Raw genomic sequence first — 24,374 nt, 5'->3', positions numbered from 1 at the left:
GGATTGAGAGTTGAAGGAAAGGAGAAAAAAACCCAACTTTCCGGCTGATGAAGCTGTTGTCTGGAGGCAATGATCCCAAATCTCAAGGCTTTATTCCAGGCTCCGACTGAGACGTGATATGTCATATGATTAGCATCTTTCATATTTACAAGAGTAGTAGGGGCTGCCAGTCTTTAGAGAAAGGGGAGAGAAAGAAGGGGCATATGCTGAAATGGATTTAGCATTTGAAAGAGAGAAAAGAGAGCGGATAAATACACTTAAACGAGGATTTAGTTTTACTCCCGTTGAGTTCTAATGGCTTGTTGATTGAGATTTTAGGGAGCTGTAACAGAGGTGTCAGCAGTAATTTAAAGGCGCTATTCAACCCTCCGCTGCTCCTTCTTCTCCCCCTCCCCGCTTCGCTCCTACGCCCCTCTGGCTTCTCCCGGCCTTCTCCGGGCTCCCTGCCGCTGCCGATGTCCTGCCCGGTTCCAGGGTCCCTCCCAGCGCCGCGGACCCCCCCGATGCCAATGTCCCACCCGGTCCCCGCCTCCCAATCCCGGGCTGACGGCGCCACCTGGCGGCGGGTTAGAGCCGCCGGCGACGTTAAAATGGACAATTCTGGGTGTTTTTCACCCACGGGCAGGGACACCTCCCACCAGCCCAGGTTGCTCCAAGCCCCGTCCGACCTGGCCTTGAACCCCTCCAGGGATGGGGCAGCCACAGCTTCTCTGGGCAACCTGCGCCAGGGGCTCACCACCCTCACAGCCAAGAATTTCTTCCTCAGATCTCATCTCCATCTCCTCTCTTCCAGTTTAAAACCATGCCCGGTTTGACCGTGTCCAAGCTTAGCCATCTTCTCCCCCCGGCCCCGATTCATACACTCACCCCTGAGCCCCCTCGATCCAGCCCTAGGAAAGACAATGAACTTCTCTTGGCATAGAGTTTCTGAGACAATAGCACTCAATCAAGTCATTCCCTTTTCTTTTTTTTTTGTAGTTTCAAAACAAGAGCTGAGTGATCTTATCCTAAAACATGTAAAAAAAATCCAGATACAGGTCAATGCCTTTTCCTTGAGTTTTGTCAGCATCCAGAGATTTAATAGACTCAGGCCCCATAGTATTTCTTCTAAGCAACTACTCTACGTTTTATTTAGCCTTTTAATTGTTTCAGCCCCGCTCCTTCGTAGCTGCCACCCATTTCTAAACATGCAAAATGACCAAATGGTCCTAAACTATGATGTTACATGTATATCTAATGCGTGAAACAATGAAACAGCAATAGTACAATTCAGTCATCCAGCAGGTAAAGTTGCTTTATTAGTTTTCCGTCCTACAAACAAGGAGTCCAAAGAGAAGTATCAGTGCACTGATACACACACAAAAGTTTCCCCCATTAAATATAAATATTAATCTGCCATCATCCTGATAATTTTTTTTTTTTTTTTTTTTACAGACACACAGGTCCTATTTTCTCCGTAAAAATAGATGCACGGTTTAGTTTCCCTTTTTCTTATTCCGTTCCTCTTCTTTCCGTTTCTCCAAACAAGACTTCAGAATGTCGTTCAGCTGCTGCTCACACCGGCTTGCGTGCTGTAATCCATTTTCCCATCCTAAAAGCAGCAATAAACAGGACAATTACGTCTCCCTTTACAGCATCCATCATGCAATCCGTCTGCACTGATGCAAACGCCTGTTTCCCCAAGATTATCCAATGGCTGTAATATTTCTACTTGGAAAATCGTTCTTCTCAGACTTTGACGGGTAATGAGATGCCTCTTTTGACAGCAAGCAAGCAGGTAAATAAAATAATTACTCCCTTAGCACCAATTCTTGCAGTGATCTGTTGATCAGCGATGGCGGGAGTCTCGGCGGATCCTGGGGAGTCAGATTCAGCCAGAATTTAATTGAACATACTGGAAAAATTTGGACACCGTTCCATCTCTCACTTCTCTACTTCAGAGAAAAATCACCAGAGGAGAGTTTACGATGAAGGGTGATTAATGCTTTGAGACACAAACCGTCCCATTTCAAAAGGGGACTCATTCCAGCGCCAGAGGGAGAAACTATGACCTCTCTTTCCCAAATATGTGCGGCGCAGAGAGGAACGAAGAGGCCGTTCGGGCATTTTGAACACCTCCTAGTAAGGCTGCAAGGGGCAGAGACAGGCACCGTAAGGTTTTTTGGGTTGTTTTGCTTAGGCAGCATTAGCTTTCGAATAAGTAAACGCTCAGTTGCGGTAAGCCTCGCAGCAAAAGCGCTGAAATTGTAAAAAAAACCTGATTTTCAAAAAACAAAAAAAAGCCACCTGTATTTCCCTCTGTGGTGCCATACAACAAACGTGTATTCAACACGAGAGTGACCTGAAAACAAAGCAATCAGGAATTACTCGGCAAAGTCACCTGATCCCCAATAGCACTGTTATTTTTCCAGCGGCTCAAAGTTTATCTTCCAAAAAAAATGAGCCCCTAGGTGCAGAAAGATGCTATGATTTTTTTTTTCTTCAAGTACTATCCATTCGGGAATATCGCCGTGTAGAAGAATTTGTTGATAACTGGTTTCTGCCCGGGTCTACTAGGTGAACGCAAACTGGGAAAGGACTGGAAACGCGGCAATGGGTTTCAGAAAAAGAAGTCCCACGACTGGGTACCAAATACCCTTCAAATACAAAACCAATCTGCGGATAAAAGCGTGAAAATGCAGCTTGCGCGCTTGCAAAGACTTGCATTCTCCTGCAATATACTCTATTTTTTACGCTATAAATATACTGGCTTATATAGCATGCACACTGTGTACTCATTATATAGTATGTATAGTGTGTATGTGCTATAACATATAAAGTGTATTATACTTAGTTTAATTAAAGATGAGCTGCATGGTTTCAAAAATACAGGAAAAGCGAACACTACCTTTGCAGCGAAGAATTACTCTTCCCCACAGTCTGTTCTTACTTAAACAGGCCAGATTTCCGACAATCAACAAATGCCTCTTGGCTCTCGTTAGCGCAACGTTCATTCTCTTTTCCGAGTCTATGAAGCCAATTTGTCTCGTTCTTACACACGACAGAACGACGATCTCCTTCTCGGCTCCTTGGAAGGCGTCTACGGTGGAGACCTGGATAGCTTTGACTTCAAACGCCTCAGAGCGAGTGCCGCTAAGCAGATTTTGGATCTGTAGATAAATTAATATGGAGTTCATACGAGTTAATGCCAGTCACAGGCAGTCACGTTTGGTTCTCACTTCTAGTTGACTCTTCCTATGTGAAACGGAGCCCACGTTTAGAACAAACAAGTACATTGAAGGAAACGGTTTTATCGATGGTGGATCACACAAACCTTACACATCTGTGATTTATAAAGAGTAATCACACCAACTGCAGATCCTTCGATTCCACTCGCCATCAGAGCCTGGAGGAGCTTGACTGTAAAGTGAACTTCTGCCATGTTGTAAAAGCTGTTGTCTCTTTCAATCTGCGAAGAGGGAAGAAGATTTCCAAGTTCCCTCTCGCAAACAGAAACAGAAGGGAGGAAAAACTACGATATTGACCGTTTATAGAAGAAATGCTTAAAAACTTACTTGCTCTTCCCCATTAACACTGTAAAAGCATAGCGTTGGAAGCCAGTCCAATAAAGGACTTCTGTCTTTCTCGGAAACACCATCTATCAGATGTCCTTCGTAGAACAGCTCGTTGGCTATGGCACTAATAGCAGGGTGACATCGGTACTGTGTCCGAAGAAGTATTGGTTTATGTCCCTAAAGAATTACGATACAGAAAGCGTGACTAGGAAAAAGATTTGCTACGTGTTTTGCAGCGCCAGCTAGGTCGAACATGAAATAAGGGGAAACAATTCCTGCAGTCTGCTGGCTGAACCGCCGTACATTTACATCAAGACGACTTCGAACAAATACCATAGGCCCCGATTCTTCTACCTGGACTGGAAACTGCACAGGAAGATCAGAAGGCAGAACTTGCCGCTCTTCCAATCCATTCTCGTCTTACATTTGTTACGCTCACACATTTCTGTGCACTGGGAAAGCAACATTTACAGAGGAAATGCACTAGAACGGAGTCCGCTTAATTAAAAACCAGGCTGAAACACCGATCCTCTGACACCTAAACCAGAACTCTTATTGTCTCCAGCGGGCCTACAATTTCACCCTCCATACGTACCATTAAGCAAAGCCGGTCAAAGAGAGTCTGCTCCAATCCCTTTTCGTGCACGCTCTCAGACCCTTGAATAGTGGGCGGTAATTGCTTAGGGTCTCCAACGAGGACCAGCTTTTCACACTGAAACCTCAAGAAGAATGTGGACACTTAAGACAGGAAGTTCTAAAAAAGGATACCGAGCTACTCTTAACGAAAGCGTGGGTTGTGTTTGCGTATCACAGATGGCTTTCCATCGGGCTCCCTCCTCCATCACCCTCTTCCCACAGTTCAACTAACACGGTGACCCAAGGAAGGCACCTAAGAGCAGGCCTCAATTGAAAACGCCTCAGCTTGTATTTTAAGGTAAGACCTCGGAGTTTGTGTTCTTAAGAAGACGTGCAGGTTTGGCAGTTACTTGAGGCTGCGTCACTGCTAACTGGAAGGCATTTCTCTGCCGAAATGTGACACAGGAAAGCTGTACCTTGCGATAGGAAGGAGAGAAGCAGGTTCAGTCATCTGACTGCACTCATCCAGCATCACCACGGGGAACTTCAGAGCGTTCAGACACGGGAAGGGGCAGGCAGCACACGTCACTCCAATCACTTTTACCTTCGTTATTAGCGAGGGGGAAAACGTTAAGATCATGTAATATGCAGTCAAATAGGCCTAAATTAATTTTTAGCAGTTCTACTGCATGCCACGTCATGTCTCACAAAAAAAATAAAGACATTTTAACTGCCAATAAAAGGCACTGTGTGTGCACGGAGATGGATCCAAGGTTAGCATTTCCTGTGCTTGGGGTGTTTATGTGTTAGAATCACTCACAGATTCGTGTATTTTAAGACCAGATCCGGTCCGGTACAGAGAGACTTCAGATGATACAATCTGCACAAAACTTCTGAGCCCCAAGCAGCAAGAGTGGCAACAACGACCACTGGGCATAAGCACAAGAAACAGATCGCTCAGATGTGCTTTGTTGTTGCTCTCCAGCAAGCTGAGAATTTTCGAGTCTAGGACCGAGGAGAAAAGGCAAATAACTGGAGAGACCAGAAATTGAGAAGATTTTTTTCTACAGGAAGTAGTAATCTTAGAAGGTATGCGCTTTGTTTAAAAGGTGCTTAAAGCATACTTGAAGTCATCTTGGCAGTTGATACTCGACTCCAGGATAGATTTAGCTCCATCCTGATGTTTTACCTCTATGGCTACGTAAACCGTAGTTTCAAGGCGACGGTGCAGATGAGCTGTGCTCAGAAATTTTTCCCTCCCCAACTTGTAAACTAGATTGGTAACATTAAATCAGACTGCAATAACATTCAAAAAGGGTTTCTGTCTCATATCGCTAAACAGGAACTGCAAGCGCAACTCAGAGAAGTCGTACGGAAGTCAGACACTAAGCTATACCTGTGGAATCAAGCCCATCCCAGTCCTGATAATAGTCATTTTAGTTTTCAAAACTTTAGGAGCTTGGCAGGCGTGAGAGGGGATTCCCAGTTCCCATTCGCTGGGCCCTGTGGATAAGGCACAGCGAATCCCCGCTTTCCCATCCCGTCACTTGGGCCGTACCTGTTGCAATATGGTTTTATTGGTCCCCAGTTTGTGTTGCTCAATGCTCTTCCTTACATATATTTTTTCAACTGGAGTTAAGTCTTCTTTCATGAGAGCAAGCAGCTCTTTTAGCTGCTCATTTTCATTCCCCGAGCCAGCGTGTAAACTTCAGGAAAAGATTTTACAACATGCGTTACAACGACTGAAAGAGAACAGTGCTCTCAGTGCTCAGCGCACACCCAATGTAGGAAAAATAATCCTACTTTATACTTAATGGTACTTTACCACGAGGTACTAACCTCGCCCGACTCCAGCTGAGACAGACTTGTCTAATACCTGTTATAAACCAGACCTTTATCCCCCCAGCTCAGACGCTGCCCCCCCAACCAGAGACACACGTGCAGGAAGTCACTTCTCCAAGTACACAGCTGATTTCAGAGGGGAGGAGAACCGAGGAGGGGAAGTTTCTCATTCTTATACCATTTAACACCCTCAGGACGCCAAGGAATGGACGTTTCATCTTTATTCATCTTGAACTTTACTTCCTTCTCGGAAATTGAACGTACTGTCTAGACGGCTTGCTTTTAAGTAAAGGACAAACCCCGGAACTCTATAGCAACGATAACTTGGGTTAGTACAGAACTCATGAGTTGTTATCGTTAATTCTCTGAAGACTAAGTTTACAATTACTTCCTCCTAGTTCTTATCACTCCAGCAGTACATATCTATTCCAAGTCTGTCTGTTTTGCTTTTCCTCCTGGTGTACGTTCCCAAATCGGTAACTGTCATTATTTAGCTCTCCTCTACCATTTAAAAGCACAGTTCAGCAACAAGTGACATTCCCAAATCAAGGTAACATCTCTCCACCGTGCCGGGGGGAGGAAAAAACCCTGAGACAGGCATATTACAACCACATTTTGAATGACTTCAAAATAGTCATTTTGCAGTCTGCATGCCGTCATGAATCTTAGAATCGCTTCAGATCCCTCCAAGATGAAGATTCTTACCTGTAGGGAAGAATTGCTTTGGTGATTTTCCTAATACTTCCCACTCTGATAAAATCCTCAAATCCAAGATCGAGTAGACTTCGAAGAAAAAGAAGTGATAAACATTACAAAAATATAAAAAGAAACCTCGAACATTTTAAGAGCGGTTCTAAAAAGGCTAAGAGGCACATCGGAACACAAGGCTCTGTGATTAACCAGATGAAGTAACTCAGGCCACAGTTCAAGCAAATCAAAGTAAATTACCTCATCGTTACTTCTCCCAAAAACGCTTAACGCATTTACGGTTCTCCTCTCATCAATAATCTTCCATTTGATCTTTCCCTTCCTTCCTTCACCCTTCCAAACCAGGAGTTTTATTTCATGTTAGCGTCATGCCGAAGCTTCCCAAGTCTGACTTCTCTCTGCCTCTCCCTCTCTCTCTCCATCCCTCCTTCCCCTGTCGCGACCTCCCAACGCTTCCTGAGCAATCCTACTGCCTCTCACGATGGATTGTCATAGTGAATTTGATGAGAGAAGAGCCCATTATTAGTCTCATGTGAGTTCACGCAGCTAGCCTGACGCGGTCTTTTAGCATAGGCGTGCCCGGCAAAGGAGCAACGGTAAAATTAAAGCTCCTGCGCACATCTTCTAAGGAAAGGATGTGATCTTTCTGAAGTGTTACAGTGGAAAGATCAATGCAATTATCTTTACCATTTAAGTGCATTATTCTTTTTGGAACAACAGCCTGTAAAAATCTGAGTAACATACCCCAGCAGTATCCTGTCAACGGCGACGTTAGTGGAAGAAGCAATCAGAAGTTTCCATGGAGTTGGCCTCGGACCCTCCGTAGCTTCACTGCTTTCGAAGAGCTGTACCAGGAACAAGATCACAACAGACAGCAGATAGCTCTTCCCAGCTCCAAAAACACCTGGCGATTTGGAAGAAAAAGCCAACATTACACGTGAAAAATTTATAGAAGGTACAGTTTTATTCAGTTGTTGTAACTTAAGGTTACTGGACGAAATATTATGCCGTGATTCCTGTAAAAACATTGCACGTGCTTGCTTCAGCAGCTCTAAGTATGAAGGGGCAACGAGTTGGCTTACACTTCACATTTACTGACTGCAATAAATTTACAAAAAAATACAGAAGAGAGGAAGGGTAAGGTATTTTTCCTAAATTTTCTGGTTGAATACACACATTCCTTGCTAAATTTATACGATAATTTTGCAAAACATGACAAAAAGTGGTTTCGATATGAAAGGAAGTCTGCAGGCAACACTAAAATGACTCTGATTTTGTGAGCGGATCTTGCTAGGAAAGAACTAGACTTATTTAAAATCCTGCAAGAGGCAGGATGCAAATTCAACCATCAAAAGCTCCGTGCTGACAGAATGGATGTTATAACATCAAGGTCATTATCGAAAGGTCTCATCCAAAAAAATGGCTTTTCAGGAAACGCATGAAGTCGGTGAGGACAGCAGCGCTACAAAAGAGTTCAAGAAGATATTCCGTACACAGAGGCAGTTTATTCAAGCTCATCCTTTGCGCTACATTTAAAATAGGTCAACATTTACCTAGATGTGAGGATTTCCCTTTAAGTCTGCCCGAAACTGTAAATATATGATTAAGGAAACAAGCCCACTGTATCATCACTGAGAGAATTTAGGGATATTTCACTAAATTACGGCATTACACATTAAGTAGCATTTTTGCAAAGACGCAACAGCAGCAAGCGTCAGTTATTTGCTATATACCACGTATGATCGTGATCGGGAAGATCTGACGTTCTTCCACCGGTTTGGTATTGTCACACGAGGTCATCATCTGAGCTATCTGAACCAGTGACGTAGCTTGATCCGGGTTCAACGAGAACGTTTGGATCATCTTTTTAGCCAGCCCCATCGCCACCTCGGCGCTGACCGGTCCGTGCATCATCGCGTGTTTCAGGCTGACGGCAGGTGGAATAAATTTTCTTCTGTTGACTCTCCTCATAGCATTTTCGGCATCAAAATTCCTAAGAAAGATACAACGGTCCAAAGCTGGGGTATAATACTGCGTAGGTATAACTTGTATCTCATGGTTCTGATATTCTTACTCACCTGACATTGAAGTGCTGAGGCTTTAGGATTAACAGTGACATAATGAAAAGTTGCTGCCCACCCTGCACCCTGACATACACCTGCGCTGTATATTCCTGCCCCTTATGACTTCCCTGGGTGAAGGCTGGATGATATTAAAGAGGCTTTTGGGTTTTGTCATTCTTGCTCCGTGGCAGCGAGACTGACAGAATTAAGACGGGGTAGAAGGCAGCAATCAGAGGTAGCAGGGAGTCATTTAATCACTTGTTTTACATAGTGAATCATAAGCAGTCTTGGAAATATCCCTATATCTCTCCAATTCTCCAAGGAAATATTTTATTTTTAGGTTTCGTGTCAAGCGATCCTAAAAATTGGGAAGGAAAAACAGCTCCGCTGTAAAGCATATAGCATATACATTAGCTTAACAGAGATCAGCCAGTGACTGTACCATCAGTCTAATGGTTGGGACAACGCCCAAGATTAGTCTCTAGGTTGTAAAACACGGGCTGCAGGTAAGTTTTCAGCCAAAAAAAAAAACCTACAATCCCTGAGTTGGAGTTAAGCAACCAACACATTTTCATTTCCGTACAAGTGAAAACTGCATTGCCGACAGTTCGTTCCTTGCACTGTTTTTTCCCCATTTTAGTTTTCCTCATCCACTTTTTCGTAGGGCAAAGTCAATGGTATTCTTGTTGGGTTTTTTCCTGTACCTATCGAGATGTTGTACACTCACAGCAGCGCTGAAACGGTAACTTACTTTTTTAGTAGATAGGGTATTAGTGGTAGTGTAGCCGGATTGAAGTGCTCCTCCATATTTCTTAAAGAGGTAAGCTCACCGCTAGCGTTACAAACCAGCAAGGCGTGAACACACACTGCAAAGGCCACAGAAAAATAAAATCAGGAAAAAAGGAAGTGAGCCAAAATTTCAAGACGTCTAGATAAGTTAATTACAAAATGCCAAAAAGACTAATTAGCCTCCTCAGCAGAAAGCAAGTTACCCAGTTACCATGTCTGATTGAGTACTAGAGATGAGTAAAGACTATTAGCCCTTCTTTTCAAGGTGCATTACTTGGAAGTATTTGCGATTCCAACATTAGGAAAGTTCTGGGAAGGAAGCTTAGATGAAAATCCTTACTCATTTTAAAAACACTCGAGGTATTAGGTTGCTTTGGAATTCAGGAGGTGAATTTTTTAAGTAAACCATCTGTATCACAACAGCTAAGCAGATGTTTTCTTACAAGAGAGAAGACAGGAACATAAGAACACCCGCAACGGGCCAGACCCAAATCCCATCTAGCCTGTTTCCAAAGCGTACAAAAGGGAATGCCTAGGGGAGAACACGTATTCGATTCTATTTTTCTGAACGCGCTGCCAGTTTTCCTATGGTTGTTTCCCCCCAGTTCTGAATTATTTGGTGTGCAACTTACTGTTGGATCGCCAGTTTGAGGGGCAGTAGCCTTTCAATGGTAGTAATTCTACTTCATTGTTGGAGGACGGTCCAAAGAAAGCACTACTTGCAATGAAAGTATCCAGGGCATCAAAGGTCAGCGTCTTCGAAACAACCCAAATATCATCTGTCAAAAGAATACAGAGCTCTCGTTTCCTTTTAAAGGAAACAAAGCCGGACAGAATAGCCCAGCATTTACTATGCCGCAAATTAAACCACCGCTAATGGCAAAGCAGGGGGTATTAGAAAGTCCTAAATAAGTGTTAGTTCAGTTCAAAAAGAATGAATAAATAATTTGCAGTTCTTCTAGTATCTATTTTCTGAAATGGATGGTGACTGTCAGGTTCTCTCCTGGTGCAGTTAGCATTTGGGAAATCTGAAGTACTATCAATTTTGAGAATATATGGAACAAATCACTGAAGAATACCACAAATCTAGTTAAGCGCTCTTTCGCCAAAGAATAGCAAACTGCTGAAATAAACAGACATTTTTCCCTTCCCTTTCAAAACCAACACATGCTGGAGCCTTTAAGTGTTCTGTTTTATTTGGCACGCCTGATGAGACAAAAGCTCACTACGCTATTCCTACACCAGGTATCGCCGAGCACAGCCAGGGAGATTTCAAAGTTCGGAGCAACAATGGTGTAGCAGAAATGATTAAAAACTTGCCAAGCACAAGTTTTGCCTATGCCCAGCTTCAGAATTTAAAGTTACAAAACCCTGATTCATCACAACATTTCAGAGTCTGTGCATAAAGTGCGCACGGACACGCTTGTTTCTGCCTAATTTCCTTTATATAGCTTTCAACAGCAAATTGAACAAACTGAAGACAGGGGTATCGATTCCAAAGTTACTAAAGTGAAGTGAACTACCGAGACTTTAGATTACAAATTAAATCTTCAGAAGGCACAACGTGACACGGACAATTCTTTCGATGCTGAAGATTTGGTTACCTTTGCTATAGAGAGAATAATGCTCCTTTCTGCTCAGTTTGAGGTATAATTTGGTTTTGTAATCGGCATCAAATCTGGCAGGCGTATTCATAGACTTCTTGAACTTGCTACACCGCTGCGTCTGCATTTCAAAGGCTTTCCTGTTAAATTGTGAATTTGAGGAAAAGTATGTAAACAACCGGCACATTTTGGATTCACCGCCAAAAATAAGAAAGCTCCCCAGACTGGACCAAATTATACAGCACACATCTTGGTCGTTGCTCATCATCTTACATGACTAAGTTTTAAATACATTTGTCTCCACTGCAAAATACTTCTCATATTCAGCCATAATCAAATTGTTTCCCCTACGGTTGAGCAGCACAGAACAGCCTTCGATAGAACTTCTACCATTAAAATTAGAATCACTACGAGAATAAACCTAGTTCTCTTATGAAAGATTAAATGAACAGTAATTCAAACACAACGATCATGATCGATTGCTTAATGAAATCCCTTAAGTCGCTAGTAAGCGCTTTTGACTCTTGCTGAAAAGAGCGCGGACCTAAAGTGTCAATCCTGTGACTATTATTCCTTCACTAATTTGGCTTTTACGTTTCTACATAGAACTGGAGCCTCTTTCAAGGCAGTGGAAGTCTCTGTTAAATGCTACCGGAATATTCGTAAATCCTGCCCTTCACCTAGCACCTGTGAGAAGCGGCGAGCATTGCCGAATACCTCACCAAAAGCTGGCATCCCTCATAGAGAGAAATCTTTTGACTTCTGAGGTATGTCCCGATACTTTTTACATCACGAAGCACTACACTAGGTCTGGATTTTATCTGCGCGGGGTTCACGTCTTCTATCCACTTGAAAAACGAACACCGCTCGGCTTTTGGGGCATCACAGGCATAAAACAAACGACCCTAGGAAAGGAGAAGGGGGGAAAAGACCATCAGCACATTAAAACGAACAAAAAAGTGTAAAGCAGTGGCCCACAGAAATAATCAGGTAAACGCCCGTGCTTTCACTGTGTTTGGCTGAAAAGCACAAGTGTGTTCCCGGACCTCTCGGCTTCTGAACCCGGTGTGTGTACTCGCACCTTACAGAAATCCCACGTGACCCAGAAAATTATAAAAACAGGTCTCTCGGCTGCTTCTCTATGGAGAGAGCTATTGCTTCAACAATTCTGGACACTAGTGGGTACTACAACTAATCTTAAAAGTCATCTCTATAAAACCACTTCAACCTCCAACTGTAAATCATGCAGAATCGCCCTGTAATTGTTCACACAACTGGGTCTATACACCAAACAAACATCCCTGACTGTAAACAACCAAGGAATAAAACAGCACCTTGTTTTGACCTTCTTTTTTAACCGTAACAAGCTTCGCAGGACGCATGTGATTGCAGAGAGGAACGCAGCTTTCCTTGCTCTCACTCGGCCCATCTTTCAGCGAAGTGTAAAATGATATATCCACTTTTGAAAGAGCATCGTGCAATCTTTGTGACAACTCAAATAGCATTATGTTTAATTGCTCTGGACATAAAAAGGAAAATAAGATTAACGAGCGCAGCCTTAAAGTGTTTACGCAAGTACACAACATCCGGAGAAACACATTTTCCTTTCAAACTTTCAACCCCAAACCTAAATCAAAATGCTTAAGCCGAGTCCTAGAAGAAATCACGTGTCCTGCAAAATTCACATATTGCAAATGCAGTGAATTTGTTTTAACTGCTTTAGTTTAATTCAAATCCCGTTTAAGTATATGACTCCAAACAGTAAGTAACTGTATGTAAAAAAAACACCCAACAACAACATAACAAGGCTTTAAATGGGAATCTAGGGTCTGGTAAAGTCTGCCGGGTTTTCTGTTTGGCTGCGTAAGTGTATCGGTCTTTTGCTTTGTCTTTGCAATTTGGGGTACAGATTGCATATGTTTGAGCACATATATTCGAACTCAAACGCACACAGCTGCTCCAGATGATGCTGACGATCTCTCTCCCTCTCACCCTGCTTTTGAAGCCTCAGAAATACACTGTTTAAAAACGGCGGCATTTTACACGGCCTGGTGTTAAACGTACCTGTCAGAGCAGCTTTAAAAACCTGTTTGTAGTGAACATGAGACGGAAAGACAATTGGTATGGAAATCTTCCTTTTAGGAAGATTAGCATATTTTACTTTATCCACATTAGGAAAAGACAACTCGGAAATTGTTATGTCCTAAAAAAAAAAACACAGAAGAATAAATCATTGAAGCTCAAAAAACTCTGGATGAAACAGATTTTGATAGACGGCTACTGCACAGATATGCCAAAACCTATCATTTTTTTTTTCCTTTTATATATTGTGCCCTCATTAATAAGTACAATTAAACAGAAATAATTCAGATCTCAGTCCACAACCAGAAGTTTCAAGACGACGACTGGCAACGAAGAATCAGTTTTCTAACAGCAAAATACAAATCCCCGTCACCACAAGTGGCTGCAGACTTAACTGTACGTACAGGAGCGTGTATTCAATAGAACCACCAACAGGAATAAAACGAAGTACACCCGGAGCTACAGCATGGAGAGCTTGGACTGCCCTTTTGGATGTACCATCAAGTTCCAGTTTGCCCTTTGACAAACAGCCCGCGTTACTAACAACCCAGGTAATGCTTTCAAAGGCTTTGGAGTAAATGATGTAATTCAGATTCACGTTCTCAGCCCCGGACACGGGGAAGGGGCACGCAAAACCTCGTTTTCGACACCGTTTCTGCACAGAAATAAATCCAACAGATGAAACCGTAACAAAGGTAGCACAGAGAAGGACGAATCAGACTAGGGAGCTTTGGGAAAAGTGCGCGTACCACAAGCTATCCCTGCGCCTGCCATCCCAGCTAGTCCCGAGTACCTTCTTCCACCTACCTACGCTGTGGTGGGCATCATGATGACAGCTCTCTTCATAAGCTTATTAAGATCGATATAGATGGATTTTTTTTTAATATATATACACACACAGTGTATACCAGTGTGTATATGAAATATACTTGTTATTTCCACACCTGTTTCACATGAATTTTACTGTACAAACACTTTTAAAGAACTAGAAAACAGAGCACTCTACACTTGCATTAAAAAAAAAAAGGAAAAATCTAACATTTTCACTAACTTCCAAACATAACCACTGAACAACTTCTGAAACCTGACTTGTGGTTGGTTTGGGTTTTTTTTTCCCCCCCACTTTGACTCCGTTTAAGACAGCCTACTGGTCACAAACAGCTGTGCTAATTTTTAGGTCCTCATTCAATGCCCAATTATTTTCCACAATCAGAAATGAAGAAGTTTAAAATACTTTAAAATCAGAGACTAAGCTTTGAAGCAAGATATGAGGGCTCGTGAAAACGATGCCGATTTCACAATTAAGAAAAACGCTCCTTGAAAACACATTCTTACTAATTATAGATGACAAAACGACCGAACAGCTTTTACTTCGTCTTCCTGCCATCAACATTCCTATTTAAACCTGGCAGCGTGCGCGCCAAGGAATTACCTTTAAAAAAGGATTGGTCACAGCGCTGAAAAAAATGTATTAGCAGCTGCTGTTCTGCAGCGGAGCCTCTTGTGTTAATACATTTGTAGAAGCGTTTCACCCAATCATACTGATAATATCCTGCAGGAAATCTGATAAATGCAGTCACTTTGTCCAAAAAAAGCCGTGTTTCTGTCACTTATAACTGTATGTGCTGGAACAGCTACACACCTGGCCGTCTCCTGTTACGGCGTGGCAGCTCAGATGACTCAACACCTTTTGTGTAGCTTCAGCCAAAGGTGTCTGACTTAAGTGCAGGGAAAGTAACTTCCTCTCTGAAACCAAATCTTGGCTGCGGGTGTTGGCACAGCATTTACCAAGCAGGCTCTTTGCTGTCAGCGGAGGTGCAGAGCCAGGAGCACTTTTATCCACAGCACCACTCTCTCCCCTGTCACCCAGCGGCATTCCAAGGACCTTCTCAGCGCAGATGTCACCCGTCACTTCCCCATCATCGCTGTTTTGAGTTATCAAGTCACTCTGAGCACTGTTTTGGTATTTTAGCCACTTGCTTTGTCTGTATCGGGAACTCGCATTAGGGAACGCTGCTTCTACACGTTCCCTTTGTCCGTCCTCTGTATCCTCTCCAAACACAGAGGTTTCATAATTTCTGTCCTCAGGGCGAAAAGCCCTAATAGGAAATACCGCTGACTTCTGGCCTAGAGGGGCTACTGAAGAGTCAAAAGACTGCCGGAGCTTCTCGCCGTCAGGTGGATAAACCGCGTCAGGAATCTTCTCAGTGGCAGGAAAAGTAACAAATGGTGTTTTAACTGCGGGTTTCCATCTTGAGAGGTTGCGTTCCTCCGGATAGCTGGATTTCTCCCGGCCTGTAGGGCAAAAAACTCTCACGAGCAACTCATAGCACTTGTGGATGGCACATTAACTCCAGGTGTACAAAAAAATACTAAGATAAGGAAAGAATTCTAAGGTCTTACTTTTACATCCTGTCTTCTAACTGGCAAGCTCTTCGTATCATGCCTGTGCAGTACTAAATTTCCACACGACACGAGCGATTTCAACCGCGATTGTTTCAATGCCTAAATCCCTATATTCCGAACACCTTTCTGTAGACACTCTACTTGTATAAAAAGATAACGTTTGGTAGAAATTATTAAAAAATTATTGTGTTTGGAAGGTCATTAATCTGATATTCTTGGTAGGTTAGCGACAGCTGCCAATTAGAAAACATACAGCTTAACATTTGCTCCTTTTTCCATAAAGAACGCCCACAAAGCCGCGTGAATTAATGTTAACCAATGTAGATAAATAGGTTTCTAGTACCCCGAGCATCTTTTTGACTAAATTCATGACCAATAAGCAATGACAGTCATTGATAGACGTCCAGTGGAAGTGGGTTAGAGGACAGCGGTATATGGAAGAAAACTGAAAGTAGGTAAATAAATCAAAACATTAATATGAATTAGAAGCTTAGCTTACAGCCTTCCCCCCCCTCACCCCCCAGACTAGAAGCTAATTTTTCTTTATAAAAATTAAATCATTCTACTGAAGTCTTTTTCAGGAGAATACAATTGGGGGCAGGAGGCATGGAATTCAAGGCTAGATCAGCTGGTTTGGAAAAGAGTGTTTAAAGTAGTGCTTGAAGTAGTAACACACACGCCTATGAAAAGCATATGACAAACACAAATCAAGTTCCGTAGTTACACAGACACACGTCAGTGTATTTCAGCACGCAGGGTAGCCGTCTATTACAGCGCAACTCACCGTGCTTCAAAAACCCTCCGAGATTTTTCCAGCAAAAATATTGTAAAGTGCAAGGATAAACTATAATTTCTTACTGAGAAAGAAATGCGAACGTTCTGGTTCACTTAGCAAGATCCCGCCTATCAGGGGCTCCCGGATGGCTCCAACAGATTCCTCATTTCCTGAAGCTGGAGAAACTGTAGAGTCGGGATCAAGTGTGGAAGTTGGTTCTACTGATGAAATCATCTACAGATGAAGAATTAACACATCAAGTGAATGACTGGGGAAAAAAAAACTTGATTATAGCTCTTCTGTCACTATTTTCTCATCATTCCAAACGACTGAAATGCCTCTCAGAGTTAAGATAAAACAGTTTCAAAAATAACGAGATACTACCACACAGGAAATAAAGACGAAGAGGTCTAGAACAGACAGTCAATTCACACCTTGTCAGGTTCCCATGGAGTCCACTGCCTTTGTCTCAAACCAGAACGTGAAGGTGAGCCTGACACTGTCCACGGTGGACCTTCAGAATACACATTCAACGCCAATGCTAGGAAAAACACGCCAAGGACAGAAGTCATGCAGAATAATTGTTCTGAGGCCTGTCACTGCCATTCTGTTTTTACTTTCACTTACGGGACAGATCCGTTCTTGACTCTGTAATTACGTTAGACTTCACTTGAAGATTCTCTTCTCTGATAAAGTTGAGATCATCCTCATGAAGGCTTCTTGAGCCTGGAGACTTTACCAAAAAGGTATAAGCAAAAACTTCTCAGAAATTACACTGTTTATCCTCTATATAAATATAAGCTTTGCATCAATCTTATTTCTATATCTTATTTCTACATATAAAGTTTCTTAGTATCTCTAGCCCATTCTGGAAGTAAAAAAAAAAATGAAGCATCCATTTTCTTCCAGCGTTTTAAACACCGAAATATGGACTGCATTAGAAAAAAATAGTCTATATTTAACACTGCGTGTCATGTTTCTTTGCTTACAGAAGCAACAGAATCATAATCCAAGACAAAGTTTTAACCGTTGCTTTGGAACTCTCTAACAATTACATTTCAAACCCAGTTGAGGTGAATGCTATGCCACTAACACCAGGAAACAATCATTACATTTTGCAAATGCACAGTCCTGTGGCAAAGATGAGTTAAAATAGATTTAACCACAAAGGACTGCATTCGGTTCTTAGGGATTTTGATGATTGTAGTATTCCAAAAATGACCTCTCTTTTATCCTCCATTTACAGGATACTGTCTTGCACTAAGGTTGCTAGGAATAACCTTGAAAAAAAAAAAAACAACATTTTACCTGTTGGAAGCCAGAAAGGACATAATTACTTGAAAACAGGGGTGACAAAAAGCTCTCAGCTGCAAACTCTGGATTATCTGGGTACTGCTGCCATCCTAGCCGTGAGCAGGGAGCTCTCAACATTATCTCACTAGCTGCTGATCCCTTTACTTGGTGCCCTTGAAACGCAACAGGCTACACGATACATTGGAATTATCATTAACTGAAAGCAAGTACCGTTCTGGAACTATCTACAGTCAATAAAGGTACTTTTCATACATACAACAAAAATAATGTTGGAAACTGTGGAAGAGAAAAAGATAAATCAATGCTTTTCTCTTTTTTTCTCGCGCTCCTGCAATTCAGCAGCAATAAAGTTTTTGCACAAATCTATCAACAGAATATTAATGTTCTCATGCAGTATGTTTAGTCTTATTTTTGTATGGTAAAATTTGAGTTTAAAACTCTCAGTGGAAAACTTCCCACAGCCAAGTGTACTAAAGAGTGATGAGAAGCCCATTATGAGACTGGTTAAATATTTATTAGGACTTCTTGTAATATATTGCAAATAGTAAACCACTTCATTGAAATTTAAGAAACACTATTCATTATACTTCGGTTCCACAGAATTTGTACCTTTGGTTGGCAGCCAGATATTCTAGGATCTCTTTGGGCCGCCGCTACTGGTTGAATATATGCCTCTGTTTTCTGTAATAAGTTGTCCACGCAGTTGGGCTGCATATAGAAGTATCAAAAGCTAATTAGTTTAACAAATTTATAACCATTTAAACTGAAAAACTAAGCTGTATCTTGTATTCATACAAGAGAAAGCGTTTTAGATTACAAACTTTTTACGTGGAAGCCCAAACAATCCACAATAGAGTAAGAAGCTATGTTTGCTTTTCAAACAGGACAGGAAAAAGAAGAATTTAATCTAAAAATCTTTCTTTCACTTTGGATGGGTTGAAGGAAAGAGATTAATAGTAGCATTGGACAAAAATACCAACGCGAAGCATCAGACACAAACAGATTTGCCAGTATATTTCAACCCAAGTGATGAAACTCTTAGGAAAGCCACACATTCAAAAACCGATAGTAAAAGAAAAAATACATGGTAAAAGAAGATGGGGTAGGGAAGGAGGGGATGTACCAGAGATGCGATACTAAACCTAACTAAATATTACAATTTGCATTAAGTTTCTTGTCATGTATTTCGCCTCCTGAACATTTATTAGCAACAGTCTACAAGAGGACATCTTCTATCAGCTTCTTAGTCAATGCCTCTAATCAATTTCTAGCTCAGGCTCCATAGTTTCATAGACCAGGAATTTTATTCAAGAAGCCTGGTGGAAAATGAATTTATCTTGGACAGATAGATACATACAGTCAAAAATCGGTTACCATAAGGCCAGAAGAATCAAAGTAGGAACAGGAAGATGCCTGTGCACTTTCTGAGTAAGGCATTTCTGTAAACTCTTTTATAGCTACAAGAGATGGAAAAGCATAATAAGTTACTGTTATAGTATTCTTTTTACATGAAAACATCTGAATACTTACTGGCTCGCAAACCTTACCCATACAAATAATTGCACATTTAAGATTTAACTAAACTACAGCAGACAGACATAGACCCGGAGCCCGCATTGTCGCTTTGAACACTAAAAAAAAATTGCATGAGGGAACCTTCGTAACACATCGCTCCAAAAGTATGATTTCTGGATATGAATTGTCCAGCAGCAGAGATAAGAGGACAGGAGTCAAATAGGTCCAGTCATAGAGAATTCACTTTAAAATAGAAGCTGACCTAACCTTCATCCTTCACAAGGGGCCCAAACATCTCTTTAGAAGTCTCTGCCTCACGTAAAACGCTATTATTTTCCTCCATCTTTTGTAAGCTTTCTAATGCTGTACTATGTTGAGTCAAAGCTCTTACAAGAGCGATATTGTTTACCAACTCGGAAAGAGATGATGAATTTTCAGCCATTGCCCTGCCTTTCAGGCAATCCATTCCTATTCCTTCACCTTGGCGGGCTTCATGAAAGGCATTTACCGTCTCCATATTTTCAGACTCGGTTTCACCTATCGCCGTTCGCTCTGGAGACGAATGGTCTTTTCCAAATGGATAGGCAGAACTCATGGAAATTAGAGTATCTTCCTTACGTGAAACGCCAAATGCCGTTTCATGGTCTTCTGCGCTATATCGGAATGAGCCATAGCTAGGATCTGATTTTTGTGACAAAGCCAGCAAAGGACTACCCGGTTTAATATCATCACTCTTAGTACCCCAGAAGTGTTCTACATCAGCACCTGGGGATTTCATGCGTCCAAGCTGTATAACATCATCTTCAGTCATTTTGGTAGAAATATATGAAATACTTTCCGTTTTCTCAGACATACTGGTTTTAGGGTGACATTCAGTAACATTTGTGTCACGAGGCAAAGGATCAGAGGGCTTGCTTTTTATCCACACTGTGTCTTTAACGGCATGTGCTGCACAGCCAAGAAGATCCTTCTTATTGTTGGCGGCTTCGGTACTCGATTGACTTTCATTAATCTCTTTTACATTGTGTCCATCACCCAGAAGCTCCGCTTCAGATCTGGTCTGCTTTGCGGAGCCTCCTGCAATTCTCCCTGCATCTCCAACGCCGGTGTGACAACGCTGAGACGGTATCCCCTCGGTGCAGTGGCTTCCATCCTTCTCTCCGTCAAATGTTGAACATTTGACTTCGTGTTTACTGTGTGTCACCACTTCACAGCGAGAGCGAAGTCTCAGCGCAGCATTTTGCGCGACATCTTCTCCCTTTAAGCAATCCAGACTTGGTGAAAGCACATCTCCTTCGGTGAGCTTATTCACATCTCTTTCACACAGGTCTTCATTGTCAGCATCATTAAAATCAAAAGCCTCCATTAGATTAAAGTTAACCTCCATCACCTGTTCATCTGGACCACAGTCTTTGTCATGCATACGTAATTCCTCCTTCACCATTCCAGTGTCAGTCAGTGTTACACCCACAGAGAGCTCCAGGTCACCGGGCACTCTTTCCGGGCTTTGCCTTGGCTGAAGCTCACTTTGCAACTTCACTGATGAATTTTCATTCACATCGTTAGTCACTAAATGCTTCCTGTACCTAAAGAGATTTCTTTCAGTTGTGATCGGACCCACTGAACGCGAAACATCACCTGAAGATGGGACAAACTGACTGTCACTCATTCTACTTAGGGTGGACTCAGGCGGGAAGAAACTCTTTGTATTGCAGGGATCTTGTAAGTCCTGACTTAAATTATTTGCCTTTTTGACACACATCTGTCCTGCAACTTCTTTATCACAAGGTTGCTCAGCTGAATTTAGAAACATTTCAGCATTCCATTCCTTTTGATCATTTACAGTTTCCTTCACAGGAGAAAAGTGCGTAATATTTTGCGTGAATCTTTCGGCAGGGTTGCCTGAAAAAGCAGTTAGGATAGTGCTGGTTTGGTTGTATAAACTACCTGCGTTTTCTGATGCCTGAAACCTAGAAAGACATTCTGTGACTTCAGACGTCGTTTGCTCTCTGCATCCTCGTGTTGGTTTGGACTTCAGAAGAGCTATTATCTGTGCAGTGCTCCTGATGTTGTGTGACACTGCCCCGGGACCAGCTGTCTGACTACAAGACATGGCGTGCCTGGTAATTAAAGGAGATTCTGGCTTCACAGTCGACCGATCAGCGTTTCGCTTCTCTGTCTCCTCATATCTGTCAAGAAACGGAGCTGAAAGCAGCGAGGAGAGGGACATGCGTTCTCTATCATTATCCGTACACGCATCTTCACGGAAGTCCGCAGATAGATTTGTTCCTGCATCCTTCTTGCAAATCGTAGAAAATAATGGAGAGGTGATATAAAACTTGGATGGAAAAGCACCCTGACACTGCTTAGATAAGGGCAATGTTGTTGGGTTTTCTCCATCTCCCGTTGCTGGTATTTTCTTTTCAACTTGGCGCGGCCCTTGGAAACCCTAGGAGAGAAGTCTTAAATTAATTATACTCAGAGATCAACTTCACATTTTGCAACAGAACATTGAAAACAGGGCACACCCCATAACATAGATCCTAATCAAGTAGCACATGACAATTCCACAGGTGTATAGAAATAATCTCTGGCCTTTGCAATTTTCACTGCAGTTTTAGCACTAGCAATCCTGCTACACCAAACAGATTTAGTAAACTCAAAAAAAAAAATAGCTACTGGTAACACGTTCTGGCTTAGAGTTGCAAAAAAACTAGTAAGACATCATCTATATATTTACTGCTCATTAAAAGATGTGCCCTTTGAGTTTTAAAATGCACGTTAGCATCAGGCGTAACTTTTGAAAAGAAAGACCTACTGTAAACTTCCTTTTCAAGCCAACAGAGAGATGTCTTGGAGGCAGAACACTGGGCTTTACACCATTTCTGTCCATTGCCGGAGTTTCTGTGTTCCACGGCTGATCTTCAGCAGATTTTTCACTCGCTTTCACTGCTTCAACTGTGATCAAATATCGTTCACTTTCTAAATTATCTCCAGCATTCACCTAGAAAAGAGAAAGCAGCAGTGTGTAGATAATAGTGCTATAAAAGAAACAGTAAGTCTTCTAAATAAATATTGTCTTCTAAATACTTAAGATGTAGAAATTTCAGATATCTACACCCGGTAAATCACAGCTGCTGTATAAATACTTAGATTAAAATAGACATATACTACCACGCATTAGCACTTAGCCTCAAATTGTGTTTATCTAATACTTCACTGCGATACACTGCTTTTACCGAAAAGAAATAAAATTCTATAAGTGCTCTACATTGGTTCTGCAAAGAGAGACTTATCAATAAATAGCAGCTGTTTTCCATTTTGATCATTTGCATTGCAGCAGACTTTCATTGCCACATTAAGATAAAGTACTCCCTTCATTAACACACACTAGTTTTAAATGCTTCCTGAAAAACAAACCACTAACTACCATAAATTTAAGAATAAAAAACCCTCCCAAAAAAATATACCTGAGATTTTATAAAAATACTCTCCAAGCATTGTCCTTTATCATCAAACAAGATAGCCTGCAACAAAAAAAACCAGAATTTTAAATACCTCATTTTATTTCACAGATAACGAGATTGCTACTGACAGTCCAGCAGCAGTAGAAGATGTTAAGCCATTCGTATTCAATCTGAATTGTTCACCTTATTCCCGCCAGTTCTAATCCTCAGAATTCCATCTTGCCATGTCTTTAATTTTTTCATTTTTTGGTGAGTGTATAATACCTGTTTTAAGTGCATAAAACGTTGAAAAATGATTCAAGAAAATATTTAAATAATACAGCCGCTGTAGCGCTTTTTAGTTTATTTCTACTTAATTGTACACAGTGTTAAAAGTCACTTACAGTAAAGTCTTGAGAAGCCATTGCTTGGGCAAAACAGTCATCCAGCAACTTATTTCACAAATATTCACATCTTCACACAGCCTGAGAGACAGGGAAATATTCAGAATATACAGAATCCAGTCGCGAAGGAAATGTATTGACAGAAAACAGATATCAGTTCACTTTTTTAGTATTTTTTCCTGAAAACAAGAGAGCTAGACGCAAGACACTGTCAAAACAGTGGAGTATGGCCGATGTGAACATTTTAAAGAGAAGCCTTGAAAATAACGTAAGAGAAAGACTAGTGGTAAAAAACCAGCGTTTTTATAGGCGCCAATGTATTTCCTAACTTCCAGGGGAATTCACTCATTTAAATGAATGGCTGGCAACTCCGAAACCACCAGAGACCATACTGCTATTCAGAAGTTTATTGACTCCAGATGCGTTCATGCATGTTTAATTTACATTAAAGATAACCGACTCTCAAAGTCAGTTACCCGTGAAGCCAAGCCTCTTTACGTATTTAAAGTTAGCTCACAATAACTTTTACGCTAGCCTCTGATAACGAAACCAGACACAAATCATTATAAAAGCAACTCATCGCTGGAAACCGTGACTTACTGCTGTTCGATACGCGAGCAATGCAGTCTGCATCAGTGTCTGGAGAGCGGCACTTGCCACGTTAATTCAACCCACCAACAGCACCGCAATGGAAATAATCACAAGAGATGAGGCGAGATGGTCAGCTCCTCCTACACTCCACACCAGCGACAAACTGCTTATAATAAGAAGGGAGAGATATTTTACGCTGTTTCTAGTGGCTGCCGCCTTCCTGGCCGTCCCCGGGCGTGAAATGTAGGAAATGCACGTCCTTAAAGGATGTGGAATTATTACTAAAAGGAACCGGACGATTGCCAACACCTAGCGCAATTCCATACAGAACGCGACGGTAACAGGGATGAACAGGAACGCTGCTAGCACACGTTCACACAGACCTCCCTCATCCCCTTCCTCCACGCAGCCGAGACAAGCCCAGGGAGCCCTTTTTAACTCGTTAACCGTAAAAGTTTCCCTCAGGACGGCGGCGGTTGCTCCAAGACCACCTCTCCGAGGGCTTCCTTACCTTACAGCGGGCCGCCACAGAGACAGAAGGTCGCCCCTCAGAGACACCCACCCCTACCGGACACCCCCGATGCCCAGGGACTACCGCTCCGGCTAAGGAGCCCAACAGACGACACCGGCCCGACCCACCTACCCCAGGACGGCTGAAAGCGACCGCCGCCGCGCTCCCCTCCCGCCTTTTGAACTTCCCGCCGC

General features: G+C 42.1%; 1 protein-coding gene across 1 annotated transcript; it reads right to left on the bottom strand.

The window, feature by feature from the left end:
* Positions 1-1,311: 1,311 nt before the first annotated feature.
* Positions 1,312-24,368, bottom strand: ZGRF1 (zinc finger GRF-type containing 1). The gene is made up of 29 exons (XM_054203924.1): positions 24,309-24,368; positions 23,679-23,832; positions 23,079-23,159; positions 22,879-22,959; positions 22,699-22,755; positions 22,047-22,232; positions 19,496-21,677; positions 19,088-19,170; positions 18,323-18,421; positions 17,027-17,132; positions 16,834-16,940; positions 16,483-16,633; positions 14,861-15,513; positions 13,201-13,339; positions 12,471-12,655; positions 11,854-12,041; positions 11,137-11,276; positions 10,165-10,311; positions 9,495-9,609; positions 8,414-8,673; positions 7,425-7,584; positions 6,678-6,755; positions 5,689-5,836; positions 4,607-4,734; positions 4,150-4,273; positions 3,555-3,731; positions 3,314-3,448; positions 2,888-3,149; positions 1,312-1,591 (listed from the first exon to the last, which is right to left on the bottom strand). Exons 3-29 carry the CDS (start codon positions 23,097-23,099, stop codon positions 1,476-1,478), a joined length of 6,228 nt encoding a protein of 2,075 aa, XP_054059899.1. The 5' UTR covers positions 23,100-23,159; positions 23,679-23,832; positions 24,309-24,368; the 3' UTR covers positions 1,312-1,475.
* Between the last annotated feature and the right edge of the window lie 6 nt (positions 24,369-24,374).

Source organism: Rissa tridactyla, chromosome 5 (assembly GCF_028500815.1).
Source record: "Rissa tridactyla isolate bRisTri1 chromosome 5, bRisTri1.patW.cur.20221130, whole genome shotgun sequence".
NCBI classification, from domain to species: Eukaryota; Metazoa; Chordata; class Aves; order Charadriiformes; family Laridae; genus Rissa; species Rissa tridactyla.
This window is presented reverse-complemented; position numbering and strand designations above follow the sequence as displayed.